The following is a 17,647-nucleotide window of genomic DNA, read 5'->3' as shown; positions in this document are numbered from 1 at the left end:
AAGGCCGGAGAATGGATGGTCAGCGTCCAAGCACGTTATCGCAGAATTCGGGGAAGGACAAGCGGCAGAGCGGGCAGGATGTTTCGGGAGAGCGTGTCGAGCTGCCCTACCACAGCTACTACATTGTGGACTCACCCTCGTCCAAACAATTCTACCCCCGGCCCATTGCCCTTGCGAAACCCCAGATTCTCACTGGGGAGCCGCCGGAACGCGGGGTGACGTCAGCGGCGTCCGGAGAAAGATCAGCGACGTCTCTCTGCCGCAGGGTGTGGCCGCAGGGGGGTGGTTGATCGGTTCCGGTCTGAAAATGAACCCTCTCATTGCTCACCTCACCCCGTTTCGCGCAGTGGGCGCCCGCCCCTGCAGGTGGCTTCGTCGCAGTGCCTGAGTGCCTGGGCAAAGCTGGGGGGTTAAGGGCCGATGTGCCAATGCTGTTCAAGTTGTGCTGTCACATCTGCAGACCGCAGGGGGGGATAGAGCAAAGGGCACACACGCCTACGGTAAGGGTGCGGGACGGGAAAAACGCATGCAGTTATTTCTTTTTTGGAACTCTGCTACGAGGGTTGTGTGCAAGCCCTCCCCCATCACCCATTGGTGGGTTGCCAGAAGGGCCGAGGGAGCAAGCACTAGATATATGCAAACCCTATTGTCAATTTAAAGACAAGTTGATGCCTCCTCTTTTGGCGAGTAGGCCGGTATCAAGACTCCCCTGTGAAGCTAACCTCCACACACAAAAACACCATGCTCCTGATGAGTCGTTATAAAAGACTATGTAAATGTACAATATGCCGTCACTCAGAGAAGAAGACCAGTAAGAGGGGTAGACTGAAAAAGAAAAAATCAACATATGCATGACAAAACGCCGACGCCTTTGTGGACATGACGCTACCCAGTCCCCAGTCTCTTGAATGCCCGTGAAAAAAACAAAAAAAAAAAAAAAAAAAAAAAAAAAAAAAAAAAAATGGCTGTATGCAGAAAGTGCAAATGTCCGTTGACGAGGTTGTTGGTGTCCTGAGGTCAGTTGTTGCTCAGGAAGGGGATGTACAACAGCGGACGAAGATCCTTGGTATTGATGTGGTATGATAAGAGGAATTTTCATCGGTGCGCCGCCACCACCAAAGAAAACGGGTATGATGTGTGATGTGTCGACCCCCAGCTGATGAACCAAACTAAAAAGAAATGGGCGTTGCCATGCCCCCTCCTCCTCTGCCCTAAAAGCTCCCCATGTCGTAGGTGTTGCGTGTTGAGTGTGTCTGTCTTTCTGTCTGTATGTGAGTGTTGTGATGAATGAAGAAGAAAAAAGGTAGTATGAGAGTTGTCGGTGGGTAGTGGTAGTCTTGCGCTCCGCCGTCTTGACAACCCGAAAGAAAAGGCCAGCTCCTGCCCGTCTTTGCCCTCGACACCGCCATGCTGACCGGCCGGCGATCATAACCCCAGAGGACGTCCAATCCCATGCGCGGCTCGAACTGCGGCTGTCGAGATCTCCGGTGCCACGAGGGCGTCGTGTAACCGTGTCGCCTATGGCATGTCGCCGGCCGGCCTCAGAAAGAAGCTTTCGTCCTTCGCATGGCGTAGACAAGCAAGACCGGCTGCCTGCTGGCGAGGCCCACCAGAACACCGCCCCACAGTCACATTTGCCCCTATTAATTTTTTTTCACCCCATGAATGGCTGCCATCGGCACTCTGTGCCACTCTGTTGATGCTGCTCCGCCTGGACCGCCTCAAGAGTTCATGAAGGAACGCGTTCACTTTTTGGCTCTGCTCGACGACGTTGCTGTGATTTTGCTTGTGCTCATAAGATCGCCAATGTATTTTTGCAGGAACTTGTTGTTGCTGTCCAGCTTGTCATGTTCCTCCTTGACAGCCTCGATGCGGTTGAATATCATAAGTAGCGATTCTTGTAGAGCTTTTGCGTGCCTATTGACGGTGCCTCGCGCGTCAGCAACCATACCGCAGGAACGACACATAGGGGGGCCGGGGGGTGCGATCGGAGAGGTAGTTCTGCAGTGGCTCACCTTCGGAGTTCGTCCCGAGCCTCACGTCCCAGTGCCTCGAGGTCTTCGCTGGTCCTCCGAGGACTCATTGCGCGCACGTCGCCGGGCTCTATCATGACATCGGTTGGTTCAACTGCTTCCGCTGATTCTCGAGGGACAATGATAGTACCGCTGCTTTTCCGGCTGGGGAGGCGTGGTCGTACTGGGACGGGAGCGACGATCTGAGGGCTGTTGGACTGGTCGATGGATGAGGCCGAGGAAGAGTCTGAGCGGGCCATCTCTGGCATCTGATGAGCGTACACTTGTTCTTGCGGTGAGTGACCTTCCTCCATTGCGGGTGGTGCGATGGTAGGATCGGGCAGCTGTGCGATGGCTATCTCGTGGTTGGTAATGTCGGTGTTGTTGTTGTGTTCGTCGTTGAGGCTATTGTTGATGCTGTTATTGTTTGTGGGTGCCCGAGGGTGCGGCAGAGAGTCGAAGTTCGGGGGAGAGGGATGGGGGTTAGTTTGTGTCGTGTCGTGAGTCGTGGCCTCGGGTGTCTGGCAAAGACTGGGTGGTGGAGTGGAGACCATTGGTCGGACTAGGAATCGTGTTGGGCGGCGAATTCGACCATGTGCCTCTGCAGCCTCGTCGGTGGCCAAGGTGTAGTGTGTGTTATGCGGAAATTCTCAAAACGACCGTCACTGTTGCAAGATCTTGGATAGATGTTTGCCACCGTTGGCCGAGAAAGAGGGATCCGTGGCCGTGACAAGGGCAGGAAAGGTACCGCGAGACAGGTGGGCGGCCGGCGGAGAGAGGGCTTGGAGGGCTGAAGCGAGAAGAAAAGAATCGGGAAAAGTTGGTCAGGGCCACGACGGCAGGACGGCAGCGAAGGGAAGGAATCTTCGCTGGAGGAAAAGAGGAGTCGGCGGGTGGGGTGTGAGGGAGAGTAGAAGTGGGCGTATGGATCGTGGACGGGACAAGATGCACGGCGCTGCGCTATGCTGCACTGCACTTGCACCGTAACGGGCGATAGGGGAGGAAGGGGGGGGTTGAGTTTGAGGAAGGGGCTCAAATCGATCAGAGCATAGAGCACCGGACCAGAGCAGAGCAGAGCAGAAGTCTGGCAACCCAAAGTCAACGTCCTTTGCTGAGTGTGCGTGCGTACAAGCGAGCAGAAGACCCGTGAGGTGAAGGCTGCACCAGCAAGTTTTGGGGGGGAGGTGGATGATGCAGAGGGCATCAAGCAAGGTACGTGATGTACTGGACAAGCCAGATACTGTGCCCGGATGCTGGGCCCTGGGACGGACCCTGGGCTGCTGTGACGCTGCACGGTGACCACCACACTGTGCCGATGGAGGCTGAAGCAGCTCTGCCACGACCACGCAGGGCTGCTTCACCGTTGAGGGGCACAGTGCCGTCCAAGTCAGGTCACCTCAAGACACGACCCTTTCTTTTTCTCTCTTCTCCCAAAATCTGATTGGACCAGACATCAATCTCCAAGGCTCGCAGAGTACCCAATGTACCTCGGTACGCGGGTACTTGACGCAGTACCCCCTGCCAGGACCCCAGGACGCCCTGCCCAATGCCAGTGGCCAGTGCCGTTTTCAACGGAAAAAAGACGTCACATCATGACGGGGGGGCGCAGGGAGGCACGCAGCTCCCTATTTGCACCACCTACCGTGCGCACGCCGGGAGAAGGATTGCCAGCCGATCGCTTCTCCTTCCTGTGCTCAGCTGGTCACCGCCAAAAGCGGTGGATTCGCTCAGAAGCAGGCCAGGACAAGATTTCGTGCGATTTCTCACGGGCTCTACAATTGATCGTCGACGTCTGCTGAGCACCCAAACAGGCCTCACAGCTGGCCCTCGAGGTAGGACTGGCAGGGAGCCCCCAGCTCGGGTCCTGTCGAGAGGGGCAGAGAGAGGGACACGGAGATAGAGATAGACACGCGGAAAGACAGACGATGGGATGCTGCTGGCTCATCGCCAGATGCGTGGATGCGAATCGAAAATCCTGTGGCCTTCTCTTCTTTTCCCTGGGATCAACGGTGGGGAGGTCGACAAGCGAGCAGACAGCAGCGGTTTTGCTGTTTGGGAGTGGCCGGCACTGGGTCTGCCGTTGTCGATCACTTGTGCGAGAGGAGAAGAAGAGGAGGAGGGACAGCGCCTATTTCGAGAATTCCTGGCAGGCACATGTGCAATTGGCGAAGAAGAGGCCCCGTTGCTTCTGCTGTGGACTACTCCCGATTTTTTTTCTGGGGAACAATCACGATGACACGCAACGTTTACCGTGTGCGAACATGCGAAGGAGAGCGGGCGAGCTTCCTCATGCACAAGCTGGACTGTTGGCTGTTTCGGACGAGATTGATGGACCGCCAACGGCTAGGCTGCCGGTGCCGGTGCCTGCAGTGAGCACAGGAATCAGGCCGGCATGTTTGACAATAGTAACCAGGCTGCGGTACCGCGGCGGCTGTTTCTGTTCGAGGGTGACGGCGGCGACGATGATGACGATGGGTGCGGGAGGCACAAGGTCAGGGTGTTTCAGGTCCGCAGACGCCTGCCCTGCATGGATACAGATAGATACGGATAGATACCTGCCAGGTGTATCGATGCAGGTGCAAGTGCAGCATCTACCGCAAGAGCAGGACTGCCCACCCACACAAGCACCTGGGCACGCAGTAGCAAAACCCAGCAAAACCCAGCTTGCTGGCTCGTCCCCTCCTTCCTGCCTGGTCCTGCCCTGCCCCTGGCCCTGCCCTTGCCCTTGCCCAGCCAGCCAGCCTGCTCAACCCACGATGTGACAGGGAAGGCGTGTCATTGCCCTCAGGTGACCTTTCCTGTTTCTGCAGGGCAGCAGTCTCAGAAAGGGAAGGTGTGGAAGGTAGGGAAGGCAAGGAAGGCGGACCCTGATTCTTGTATTTCATTTTATTTCATATTTTCTTTTTGTTTCTGTTACTCTCCCTGCCATTTTTACCTTTTGTGACAGAGGGGAAGTAGCCCAATACGGCTAGTCCCCGTCTTGCGCTCGGTGGGTTCCCCTCACCCGTAAGGTCGAGCTCTGCCAGCTGCCAGTGTGCGATTGCCCGCGAACCTCAATTTCACTGAACTCCGCAGACGATCTCAATTTGGGCGGCCTGCCAGCTCTTGTGTACTGCGTACTGCTGTGTAATTGGCAGCCCAGCGTCCGACGGGATCCCCTCACCCATGCGCGACACGCACGCACGCACGCGCTCTCACACACATGGCCCTGCCGTCGTTCACCGTCGGGTCTTTGCCCACGGGCCTTAGCCTTGCTTGCACATCGTCATTTTGCCTGCGGATTCCACGACACGACACGTTCTTGTGGAATGAGGCCAGAACCTCCACGACGCGCCAGCCCATCGTATGTATACGATCCGCCAACCGCAAATCACCCGAGCCCTACTGTAGACGCTGGGACTCTGGGACTCTGGGATTTACATTACGGATCGGACCCAAAGCACGCGGTATCTACCCTGACTGCTACTTACTGCAGGCGCTGCGTACCACAGTATACACAGTAGTGGCTCTGCATGGGGCAGACGTGCCAGCTGCAGAAGTGAGCGGTCGATTCCCGCAGTCAGACACGCAGGATCCGAGCTTGATTGATTGATTGGTTTTATTGACTGACTGGTTTGCCTGATTGAGCGATCGCCGCCGGTGACGCCCTCACCGTCCCCCATGCGCAGGACAGACCCGTTGTATATCACGGGCTGATAATGCCATGTTGTCAGGTTTTGTCTGGCAAAAGTGGTGTGTCTCGCCCTCCCCCATTGGCAGCACCTCCGTGCCCTCCTCCCACTCGGGTCCTTGACCACACGTCTGGTTGGCTGCCCGTCCTCGCGTCCCTGGTCGATTGTCGCGGCGCAATTGCACATCCTCACTCGGAAGAATCAAATCAGATTACCGAGTCCGTCCCTACCCGTGCTTGTCCACAGCAATCGCAATCAACGTGCGCCCAAGCCGCCAAATCGCAGAGCAGCAACGCCGGCGATCACCAGCTCTCGTTGCAATGGCCGGCCCTTCGGCTCCTCCCCTTTGCACCTGCGTCACGCACTCGCTTCGCCTCGCCTCGCCTCGTCTCGCGTCCGCCTTGGCCTTGACACCGTGATTGACCCAATTCCGGCCTGTAAGCAGCACCTGTCCTGGGCAGCCTGGGCGATGCTGGGATGCCCATTGACAAGCTTCCGCAGGAAAAGCCTAATTGGCATCTACGACTCCCAGCCCGGAAATTCAATGGGACCTGCGAAACCGGGCACCACCCAGCAATCCTGGCAACACAGACACCTGCTGCCCGTTGGCTGCCGCCCCTCCGTCCTTCTTGGCGAGTCAAGAGGTCAGAAGGTCGTGCAATTAGAGTTTGCCTGCCCAACCGCCTCCAACCCAATCTGGGAGCATGGATGACATCACCTCAGTCATGCAAGCCGACGACCGCACACGGATGGGGTAGCCACGTGACTGTCCTGGGAGCAAAGGTGTGCTACGGCCCCTTCTTTTGTTTCACCCCGGCATCGGGGTCAGTGGCAGCTATCTTGGGATCACGGCCAGGTTTCGAAGGGGCGAGCAGAAGAACTACGGACATGGCCGCCTCGCAAGTATAGGTCCGAACGCCCAGGCAGCGCTGTATACCTGTGTGGTACGGGAGAGCATTGCTGGCCTCGGGACCTGTTTGAAAGAGCGAGAACAGCCCCCGCAGTTGGTCATTCCTAGTCATGATCGGCGCCGTTTGCTTATCCCCGGTGTCAGATGGGGGTCTCTCTTCACGGAGTCGTGTCGGCCAAACAACTTTGCTGTCCTCCTTTCTATCGTACTTGGCCTGTCAAGCTGGAATCCCACTGGCTGATGAAACGCAGAAAAGCAAAATTGGACAACTGTTGCGCACAGGTGCCACAAATGGCACATGTCACATACCACACACAGCACAGTACACGATGAGGCAGCTTCGCCAGTGGGCCATCAAGCGTCTGACATCCCCACCCCCAGACCCTGTCGGCCGTGAGTGCTACACGGCTCAACGCCAGGAGCTGTTCTCCAGCGTTTCTGGCAAAGAATGCTGAACTTCAACGTGATCCGGTATGGAGTGGTGCAGCCGATACAGGGCGTAAATGAGATGCCCTTCAGTTGACGGCCGTGTCTGGTCGGTTCCGGTGATGGAGAGCAGGCGTCGGCGAACTTTGCCCAGCAGTTCTCGCACCAACGAATTCCTACGATTTATCTCCCAGCTATACCGAGTCGCATTCTGAGTAATCAGAGACACACCGAGCAGGCTCTGGAGTTTGTGACTTCAGCAATCGAGCAAAATCCTCCCAACTCCATCCTCGTTCATCGACACCTCGGATACCAGCTACGACGGCCTGTCACGGCTCTGCAGCTATGGGGCCAACCAAGACTCAAATAGCTCTTGCTATCGCGGCATGCCCGCGATTAAAGAAGCTAGGCACCCAGTCACCACGAGTCCGCCTTGGGGATCGTCGGCTTGAAGCCCGCATCGTATATCTAACACTGTGCCAGTCTCCATCCCCCGACCAATCTCCGTGGCCGTCAGGTCCTCCTGGGCTGGCGGTATGGATCGCCCGTTGGCCATTGCTGCCGCCAGCGGTACTGTGCCACCCTTAATTCTTTTCACTGCCCACCAGCCTCACCTAACAATTCTCGTTCACGGTCCATTTCTCTTTCACATCTGCTGTCCATGCGAACTTGATGCATGAGGGCCTAATTCATGCTAACGGACAGCCTCCGAGTGACGACGATCTTGCGGTGCGCGGGTGGGTGTGGCCCGCAAAACAGCAGCGCGTGCTGCTCGGTGACTATTCTGTGAGCACTGAGCACCTCGCTTCCTGGCCACGTTGCCTGGCGTCCGGAGCCTTTGGTGAAGCGCCTGTAACGGTCATGCCGCCGTCACCGGGGGCACGGGGCGCCCATCTCGTCGCGTGCTTTAGCGGGGCCTGATTCCACCCTTGTAGGGCGCGTCTCGATGAGGCAGTGTTTGGCGAAAGATATGACACGACAGAGATTGATTCTACTCGCTGCCTTGTATTACAAACGCTATCACGAGACTCTCTTGGCTCTGGAGGCGTGTACTTGAAGACAAATGACTAATTTCGTAGCAGGGCCGAATCCGAAAACTTTCTCCTGTGCTGTGCGTGGTTGAAGCACTCAATACTCGTTCGACAAGGTACTTTTTTCACTGCCCTTGCAATCCAAATTTGTGCCCAATGTGGAACAAGCTGCAGCGAGTGCAGCGGCGGGAAACCCGGGAAGGATGCGGACCCTCTCCCCCGACATAACAATATCGCAGCAAAATCTGTCCGCCTTGTGCTCTTTATGCGCACCTACTGTGTAGAACTGCACTGCGCCCGCCCGAGTTTCGACGGATACAAACACCTCGGATACCGGAACATTCACCTTGTTCACGTCAGACCCATGATGGATCTCGGGTCTACCCGCGAACACGGCTCTTACATAAGTCTACCTGACTGCCTTTCCGGTAGGTGGCTAGCGTTATTGGCGTCTTGATCGCGCTGCGAGTGAGGTTCTTCTGGCTCTTTTCCACGACCGATGTCGTGACCACCGCAGAGAAGCCATGAGCGGGCCTGGATGCGTACGTTCTTGTTTGGGACGAAGGATGACTCGCGACAATAGACAAGACCACATCGTGTCAGTACTGCCACATCATTCGGCGTTTGTGGCATGCTTTGCATTGTTGACCGAAACCCGTTCGATCGACAAAATGATTCGGCCGAAATCGTCAATTCCAGCGCAACGGCGTACTCAAAACTCGAATTTGTGGGAAAGCCTCTCCACTGTGTGTGTATGTGTGTGTATGTGTGTGTGTGTGTGTACACACGCGTGTGCACGTGTGCGCTTTCTGTTGGCGTTGAAGACGCCAGTGCTTGACTGCACGCGTATCTCGTGCGCATGAATCTACAACGGACTCACCACGTGCTACTCCTCACATCAACATCTTGTATCAACTATCATCTGACAACCTCAGCAGACTTGCAGCGTTCCTCCTACCACATCTATCAAAAAATGTCTCAAAAGTCGAGCTCCAACATGCGAGTCAGCTCAACGCCGAGCCGTGTCAGACGAAACGTCCCTATACAAAGCCAATCCTTGATCTGAGGGGGCGATCAGAGGTCCCAGACAAATGGAACCGCGCGGTTCTGTCACGTCTGCCTGAGGACACCTTGGGTCTCTTGTCAGCACGCAACCCGTAGGACCGCCCGGGCTTGTCGTCCGGGATGCCGATCTCTCAAAATACGCGGAAGATACCGCTGCAAACCTGTTTGTGAAGGGTTCTCTTCTTTCTTCCCCGACCGAACAGACCCCGCTACAGGACCTCCGCACAAGTATCGACGGAGATCGATATCTGGGTCCGGGGTTCGGACTGATGGGACGGCGGGGCTTTCTGCTCAAATTGGGGAGCTTCGCCTATCCGGATATTTTACTCAACACGCATGAGGTGTTTGTCGCGCCTGGACATGACTCTCTGGCAAGTGCGAGACTGTCTGGTGGTACCTAGGGAGCTCAAGTGAATCTGGGATGGTGCGAGAGTGGGCGCGGATGTGTTCGAGTGGTCCATCTGTACTGTGACCTGGGACAAGTTGCCTAGCCCTCTCACATCTGGCCACGAGACATCTGTTTCTCAGAGCATATATGCTGACTGGCGAATTCGAGACCTGTGCTCTCACAAGAATCTCACTTGCTCAAGGGTTTCCGCCTCCGCCTCCGTCAAGTATTAGTGATCTTTTCCAAGATCTATCTCGTCATCTTTGTGCTTTTATGAGACTTTGGCCACGAGTGGCTTTGCTCCATTCAAGCGTGCCATCTGGTGGTCATCTAGTCTAGTAGAGTGTTGAGGAACAAGCTGGTTGCGTTCAGCCAGTCTGTTCTCCCTTGAGAGCATCGGCCGTTGCTTTCGTGAGCGAACTGGCCTATAGACAGTGGGTGTCCTCAACCACATGATGTGTGCCTGCCTCGCTGGCCCTGGGTCGCCGGCGTCATAATGAGCCGGGGCCGGACTACCGAGATCATATCTCCGGGGGGCACAGGCCCCCGGGAAACCTGTTGTGCGCGGGCGGATCTGTTCTATTTTGGACGTTTGACCGGAGTCCTGTGATACTACAAAGTGGTAGCATCCCAGTAGGCAGAAACTGTCCGGTTTCTTCGGTAATGGGTGCTCCATGGGGAGGAGGAGTAAAGTTTCCACAGGTGCTCAGGCGTAGATGGTGTTCTGCGGACATTGTGAGGGCTCATTTTTTTCTTTTTCTTTCTCGCGGTGTCCTTGCCTTCGCAATGCTCGAGGCTGAAATAGATCGCGTGCCACTGCCTTCTGCATTCACAGGCATGGTTTGGACCTGTCGGAGGACGTGTTCGTTGGTCGTAGGTTTGTTGGGTGTTTGGTTCGCTTCCGTGTTCTCTGTGGCGGGAGGTCGGATGGGCTCCCCATGCCTTGATTTCGAGGACGAAGGTGCAGGCGGCGCCAGTGGGTGCCTGAGAGTCGGGCGTCTCTGTCAAATGAATGTTCAAACTCCCTTCCTCCGGACTTGTGTACGATATTGGTGAGACTGTGTGCGACTGGCGTCGCGATGATGGATGAGGACTTGAGCGGTGAGTGTTCTTGGTTCCGCATGGCCTGCCAGGCCATGCTCACTGTGGGCGTCATGGCCGTGTAAAGGTCCCCGACATCCACGCGGAGAGGACGCTAATCCTCGCTTTGCCCGAGAACATCACGAGTCGACGGGGCTGGGGTGGGCTGTGATAACGGGATGTCGCTGATTTTGGATGGACATTGCAGTTCTATCCAACCTCGGATTCAGTAGGTGGTCTGGTGAAGGCATATGTTATCCCTGAGATATTGATGTCCGAAGTGAGGGACGCGCATCGACGGATAATTAGATGAGTTGGTCCGCCGCGGGATATCTAGTCTTGAGTCACATTGTTTTCGGGTGGTCTCCGTGAGTTCCTTTTTGGCTGAACCTAGGTCGTCTGCGAGCGGGGACGGTCTCTTCTAAAGCTTGCTGTCTAGGGCTCTGAGAATACTTCACCCACCGGACGGGACCGGATAGCCTTCGATTTGGATGTTTCCTCAAAATTATCACCCTCGTCTTGAGTCTTGAGCGAGATAAACCTCGAATCCAACGGCGTACTGTCAGCCTCGTGTCTGTCTTGGTAGTCAGATTCGTGCTAGCTTTGAGAGAACACCCGAATAACAGCCCGCTGCACACTGTGCCTTAGGATGAACGAGAATCCTCAAAAATGGCTTCAGAATGCACTATGAAGGCGAATGAAGCGACATTCTGGGGCGACAAGAAAACCTCCAGTGGACAAGGAGCAGCAGGACTTTGGCTTTAGACTGACAATACAAGAGGGTCTTCAAGACCGGTTCGATGGAGAACCGCAGTCGTTTTGGGAGGGTCAGATCCGCGTAAAGGAGAGAGAAAAGATTATCTGCCGGAAGTGTGCTTAAAGAGATGTTGGAAGTGTTGTCTCGGGGTGTCCACTGAGGACTGGCATGGACAGGAAAAAAGTTTACCCCCGAGACTTCACCTCTGTTGATTGACCAAGGGCTGATTTTTCCGTTCAAAGTTACTTCCTGCACCGTAGCATCCAATCGTAGGATTCTCGATGGTTTGAGCAATGCCTCCAGCGGATTTATCAAGATGGGTTGAGGTTGAGGCTTATCTCGGCACAGGCCTCTTTTGCTGGTGAAACTGTTGACGTCCGGAAATAAGGTTTGGCCCGCTCCTGAGATAACCAAAACCCTGAGTGCGTCAACAGGACGACATGGGACGATCGGATTTACAAGGAGCCCCACTTTGATCGGAGAACACGACATCTCACCCCGTCACCACACCGTCCTCACTACCAAGGTTGTCTCTAAAACCGTCCACAAAGGCAAGCATAGATCCGATCTCAGAAGTCCAGACTCATGTCCACGGCGCTGGCGAGGGCTTCTAAATTCGGCACGTCACTCCACCGCAACGGCCCAGGCCCTCGGAATTAGTGGGCTGCCCTATCCCCGCGCCTGTTTCTCTTTAGTTGCTCCGCCGGTTCCGCCGGAAGGCCTATCACGCCGGCGGACAAGGCCAGGCCCAGAGTCGCTCCAACGTGGAAACGGAAAACCTACCACCTGTGAGCCGTCACGGTGTGGCTGGCTCTCGCCTCAGCAGCGCCCGAGGTCCAACTAGGGCGCGCGGCCGGGCAGGCTGCTGGGATGGAGAAGAACCCCAAGGCGTGCGAGCCGTGCCGCCGGAGGAAGGTCCGGTGCAACGGCCAGACGCCGTGCAACAGGTGCGACAGGAAGCCCGGCGACTGCGTGTACCGCCTGCGCACGCGCATCCGGAAGAGCGGCGCGCAGAGGGCGGCGGCGGCAGCCGCAGCTGCAGCTGCAGCAGCTGGCGCCAACGGCACGGCAAATGTGGCCAAGGCTCCTCCTCCGCCTCCCACGCCCGGCTCCGACGTGCGCTCCGTTGTTGTTGCTGCCGCCGCTGGCAGCGAGCAGCCCACGCCGCTTCCCGCGCCCCTGGCGGGCCATGATTCGCCGTCTGGGTTCCGGAGGGACGTGCCTGAGGCTGGCGAGGGCCCCAACTCCGACTCGGCCATCTACCAGAGCATAGCTGCCGTGCCTCAGAGGAGTGATGTCGAACCTATCCAGGGGGGCACTGCACGGCTGTTTTATGGGCCGGCTTGTGAGTACAGCTTCTCCTTCGGGTTACTTCTATTATCCTATCAATCGGGGTCTTGTAGAGCGGAGACGAGTCTCTGGAATATTGTTTGTCGAGCCTATCGCCTATTGCGACACTGTTCTTGGTTTGCCAGAGTCAGCATTATTTCTTTCAGCGTGCCATGTTACGTGACACCTCCTTTCATGATACCCCGCGCGGTAGCAACTAACACGTAAGGATCATGTAGCACAATTTGCATTCCTACAACAAGTACACCGGGGCATATTGTCGTCCACCGGACCCCACGGCCAACAGGACCGTGAGGTCCAGGAGGGCGGCCCTGGTCTAGACCTATTCCTTCAGCGGAGTTTCTTTTTCGGCACGGCACCAAGGTTTGATGCCACCGGGTTTCATCGACCAGCGAGTAGTCTGTTCAGCGAGCTTCCTTTGGCCCAGGCTAGGTTATTCCTGGAGAGATATAAAGCATGGTACGCTTATGTTTTCTTCCCCCCTCCCTGAGATGTCCCCGAACCCAGGCCCTCTGCTCCCTATGGTATCAAGTTTCTGGGCCGTCTTATTGGTGGCAGTCGATCCCCTGAGTGACCGTCACGCGAGACTCTTGTCGGTGTAGAACGTCCCACTGTGGGTGGTAGCAGGAAAAAGCATGTAGGGTCACGTCGAGCGAATGGTTTTGCTTGAGAAACCAACAACTTCTTTTAGAGAGATGCTTCCCATTGGATGGAGCATCAAATTTTCACATTTCAGCCATTGGATACCTCGACATTATGGCTCGTCATCCTAGATATGACTGGAGTCGAGTTTTGTTCCACTGACAAACAAACAGGTCCGCTTACATACTCCCATTCTTCACCAATGCGGAGCTGGACAAGATGCTTCATCACCTGTACAACAGCGATGAGACCAAGCCGTCTCAGACCAAAGCCCTCATTGTTGCAGTACTAGCCCTCGGGGCCCTTGCCACACCTCACACTGACATCGCGGAGGAGCTAATGGCCAGGGCCAAGTACGAAGCGGTTCTCTTCGATGACACCGTCAGCTTGCCGATGATTCAGTTCTCCCTGCTGCTGGCAGAGTACCACACCAGCATGGGCAGGCCGAATCTGACGTACCTCATGCTCGGCACCGCGTGCAGGAAGGCCTTCGCGCTCGGTCTCCATCGCGAGTCCGCCAACTCGTTAACACGGTCCGAGGACGCCGAGAAGTGCCGGACCACGCTATGGTGCCTGTACTTCCTGGAGAGCTGGTACACCATGATGGTTGGGCGGGAGAGCATGTTGAAAATGTCCGACATCTCGTCGCCGTTTCCAGAGAACCAGCCTTTCATCGTGACCCTGAGCCGCCTCGCCTACATTGGCGAACAGTGTTCCAAGACCATATACAACACACATCGGTATGACTCGTTGCGGAAGCTGTTCGTGGTGGCGGAGGACATCCACGCCCAGCTGCGGGACTTTGCGAACAAGCACGGTATTGGGTCTGCCGGCCTGGACAGCAACGGGCTGCTCTCGGGCGGCGAGCACCCGCTCAGGCTGCTGCTGCACAATCTGTACTACCACACCATCCTGCTGACCTTCAGGCCGTTCCTGGTGGCGGACTACGCGCTGGCATCGAACCCATCGCAGGATGCGGCGAGCGCGATGTGGCTGCGGCAGGCGTGCCGGCAGGCGACCAACACGGCGCAGGACTGCATCATGTACTGCTACTCGCAGCTGCAGAAGGACGAGGTGTGCCGGACGTCGCGGTACCACGGCTTCTTCCTCGAGTCGAGCTGCGCTGTGCTCTTCTTCGACATCCTGCGGCACCCCAGCAAGTACGCCTACAACATCGAGTTCATCCAGATGGCGATCGCGAGCGTCAACATCATGATCGACGACGAGCCGGTCACCAACGCGCGCAACTCGCTCAAGAAGATCCTGCGCGTCGTCGAGGAGACCATCTCCAAGCAGAAGATCGCCGGCACCACGACGGCTACGACGAGCGGCCTGCCGGCCTTCACGGACCCGCTGCTCCAGACGGCCCCCAACCCGTCCCTCCTGTCCCCGGTGTCGTCCTTCATGGGTGGCCACGACCATCAGCAACACCACCAGCACCATCAACAGCAGCAGCAGCAGCAGCAGCAACAACAGTACCAGCAGCAGCACTCCCACGGCATGATCCAGTTCCCCTCGCTGCACGCCCCGCCGTCGTCTGCCAACCAGCTCATCTACTTCAGCGACCTGCCAGGCTCGCTGGGCGGCAACACCGACACGTCGATGGGAGGAGGGCCCAGCACGCCGCTGGCGATGACGGGCCTGGGCGGGGGCGAGGCGGACGCGTTCGGCGGCGGCGAGGGCCTGGATCCGCTGACGCACTTCCACTACGACGTGCTGACGACGGACCTGTTCAGCTTCTTCCCGCTCAACATGACGCCGCCGTCGGCCAACGGCAGCACCGATGCCACCGCCGCGAGCATGGAGTATCCTCTTGAGAACGGGGCGCCTGGAACGTGATAGTGCTCGAAGGGGCGGACAAGGATGGCCGCGTTCAGGATTGTGATCCATTTACGTCGAGTTGAGGGAGGCGTGCCGGCTTGAGTGGCAGTCTGTTGTGAGTCGATAAGTATTGTTCTGTGTGCGGCAAGCCCCTTCCCCCCCCCCCCCCCGAAAGGTCCGGAGGGATTTTGTGACGGCGATGTGATGGGCTTTGAAGGCGTGCATCACCACTCGCCCAGAGATTTGACGTTTCAACGAGGCAACGGGACCCACGACTTGGCAGGTGGGCTTTTCACGACTTCGGAAGACAGACTTTGTGTGTCTAAGCGTTCGACATACTGTGTGGTCTCGTCGAGCCCTTGGTGTATGATAATTCTCGGCACCGGCACAGGAGACGGAGTACGCAGGCTGATTCGAAGATGGAACCGCAGTTGGGGCGCGGATATGGCAGTTTCTTACTGTTGAGAGAAGGGAAAGGGAGTGTCCTGCCAGATGATACCTCTAAAAAGCTAGGTGGTGTATGTGTACGAAGTGTGGCAACTAATTTTGCTCAAACAATGGATTATACGCCGGGATGCACGACAACTCGTCTTGCTATTGCACAGTCCTGTCTGCTCCCCTTTGGCCCGGATTAGGTTTTCAAATTCCTCAGGGCAAGAACACGCGCCGGTCCTTGTTGGCCACGGCTGCGACGTGCCTTTTCATAGGCCCCCCCAACGACGGACAAACGTTGTCTCTCAGGCCTGGAGGCCCACGGCTCTGTACGCAACATGTCCGACTCTTTCGGCAACGTGCTCTACATGGTCCAAGCTGTCCAGCTGTGGACCTGGCGAGTGGCCCAAGTTTCTCACACGCTGGCCACCGGTGAGCCTGGAGAAGACCACCAGGAATATGCCGCGAAGACGAGTCGCTAGGGATATGGAGCACTTGAGAACAACACGTTCCGTCGTTGCCCCTCCCAGCGTCGTCCTCGCCCGTCCCCCCCCCCCCCCCCCTTTCAAGTCCCCCTACGACCCCACGATCAGTGCGCAGACCTGACTGATGGCGCGCCCCGTCTCCCCAGTCTACCTCGTCCCCAGCCCGGGTCGGCCGATACCAGCAGCGAGAGAAGATCGATGATCACGCCCCCGCCCGCCGCACGTTCCCCCAAGATCTTCGGGTCCGGACAGGAGTGGCAGCGAATATCGACATGATCACCTCCGCCGTGTGAGGGAATTGTCCATCTTTCAATAGTTCTCGCTAGGGCTCCTCCAGCGGCGGTCCCGACGACAAATACCCCGCCCCGCCCAAGGCAAGGGGAGAGACAAACCTTTGAGACATCGCTGCGCGGTGCAGTGTATGGGCCTGGACTACTGGTTTGACGCCTTTCACACGTGGGAGGGCCTTACACCGGGGCGTGCAAGGCTGCCGGGAACACAGGGCAGGCGAGTGATGGGGTATACACCGGGCCACACGGAGTACCTAATGTTGTGCGCGGTTCTTCAACGATGGGTGTGGCAAGAATTAACAGATGGCACGTGGTCGGCACTGGTGTGGCTGCGCTCCTGGGCCAGCAGGGCGACCCACGGCCCTCCGCACATGCCATGGACTGGTTGTATGAGTGGCCCGGCGCTTGCGATGGGCCACTGGTGTTGTCTCCTAGGCCTTGTGACTGGCAGTAAGGACTTGCGGGGAGGTTGATTCAGGGCTGAAGATGACGGACAGATATATTCGGTGCATACTTCCCTACCTATGTAGCTACCGTGGTGGATGGCGACGGAGATTCACGAGCGCTGCCACATCAATCGCCCGCCCAATATCCGTCACGGCGCCTCGTGTTGTATCAAGCTATTCAATAACAATCCGTAAGAAAGCGGTTCTCGGGGACGGACAACCGCTCGTTTTGCTCGCCTGCGCCTTGCGTTCCGAAAATGGAAACAAACGCAGACCCGGCGGTCTGACCGGGGTGGTTTTGGCCTGTGTGGGCGGGGATCGGCAAGCCAAGCCCATTGTGACCTGTTCACAGGCAATGAAAGCGGCCCGCGAAAGGGGATGGAGGGGCCGGGCCCTTGCTCGGGGACGGGGGAGGTGTCAGGGGGGAGGGGTCCGCCATGAGCCGGAAGTCGAAACTTTACTGTATTGCATAAAAGTAACAGGAAGACGGATGGGAAGCAGTGCAAAGTAAACAACGTCACTCCTTGCTGTATACGGGACGATAGGCGCCCGTCGATGGAACAGTGAGCGCTTGCGGGCGCGCCCTGCGAGGTAGACGTCAGGCGCCTAATGAAGATCAATGTGTCTGGAACTTCTTTGCATCTGTAGGGCGTGTAGGGATGGGTGGACGGGGTGTCGGGCGGTTGCGTTAATTAATTCTCCAGTCTTTCCCAGTCTCAGCCAACTCCAGTCCGAGTTCCAGGCCAACAGTCGAGCGGCGAACAAGGACCCCTGAGACGAGACCAGTTGTGTTGTTCGAGACGTGCGCGGGTTGTGGACCATTTCATGCCGGCCAGTACTT

General features: G+C 57.0%; 3 protein-coding genes across 3 annotated transcripts; 2 read left to right on the top strand and 1 right to left on the bottom strand.

The window, feature by feature from the left end:
* Nucleotides 1-1,745: 1,745 nt before the first annotated feature.
* On the bottom strand, nucleotides 1,746-2,566 carry INS49_007872 (uncharacterized protein; the record flags this gene model as incomplete). The annotated part of the gene is made up of 2 exons (XM_043168618.1): nucleotides 1,746-1,917; nucleotides 2,016-2,566. 2 exons carry the CDS (start codon nucleotides 2,564-2,566, stop codon nucleotides 1,746-1,748), a joined length of 723 nt encoding a protein of 240 aa, XP_043026298.1.
* A 9,644-nt stretch (nucleotides 2,567-12,210) lies between these two features.
* Nucleotides 12,211-15,171, top strand: INS49_007871 (uncharacterized protein; the record flags this gene model as incomplete). Its single annotated transcript, XM_043168617.1, has 3 exons — nucleotides 12,211-12,685; nucleotides 12,909-13,149; nucleotides 13,506-15,171. The coding sequence occupies 3 exons, from the start codon at nucleotides 12,211-12,213 to the stop codon at nucleotides 15,169-15,171; spliced, it is 2,382 nt and encodes a 793-aa protein (XP_043026297.1).
* Nucleotides 15,172-15,923: 752 nt separating this feature from the next.
* On the top strand, nucleotides 15,924-16,363 carry INS49_007870 (uncharacterized protein; the record flags this gene model as incomplete). Its single annotated transcript, XM_043168616.1, has 2 exons — nucleotides 15,924-16,017; nucleotides 16,233-16,363. 2 exons carry the CDS (start codon nucleotides 15,924-15,926, stop codon nucleotides 16,361-16,363), a joined length of 225 nt encoding a protein of 74 aa, XP_043026296.1.
* Between the last annotated feature and the right edge of the window lie 1,284 nt (nucleotides 16,364-17,647).

Source organism: Diaporthe citri (genome assembly GCF_014595645.1).
Source record: "Diaporthe citri strain NFHF-8-4 chromosome Unknown scaffold_3, whole genome shotgun sequence".
NCBI classification, from domain to species: Eukaryota; Fungi; Ascomycota; class Sordariomycetes; order Diaporthales; family Diaporthaceae; genus Diaporthe; species Diaporthe citri.
The sequence above is the reverse complement of the archived record's forward strand: the minus strand, read 5'-3'. Positions and strand labels throughout refer to the sequence as shown.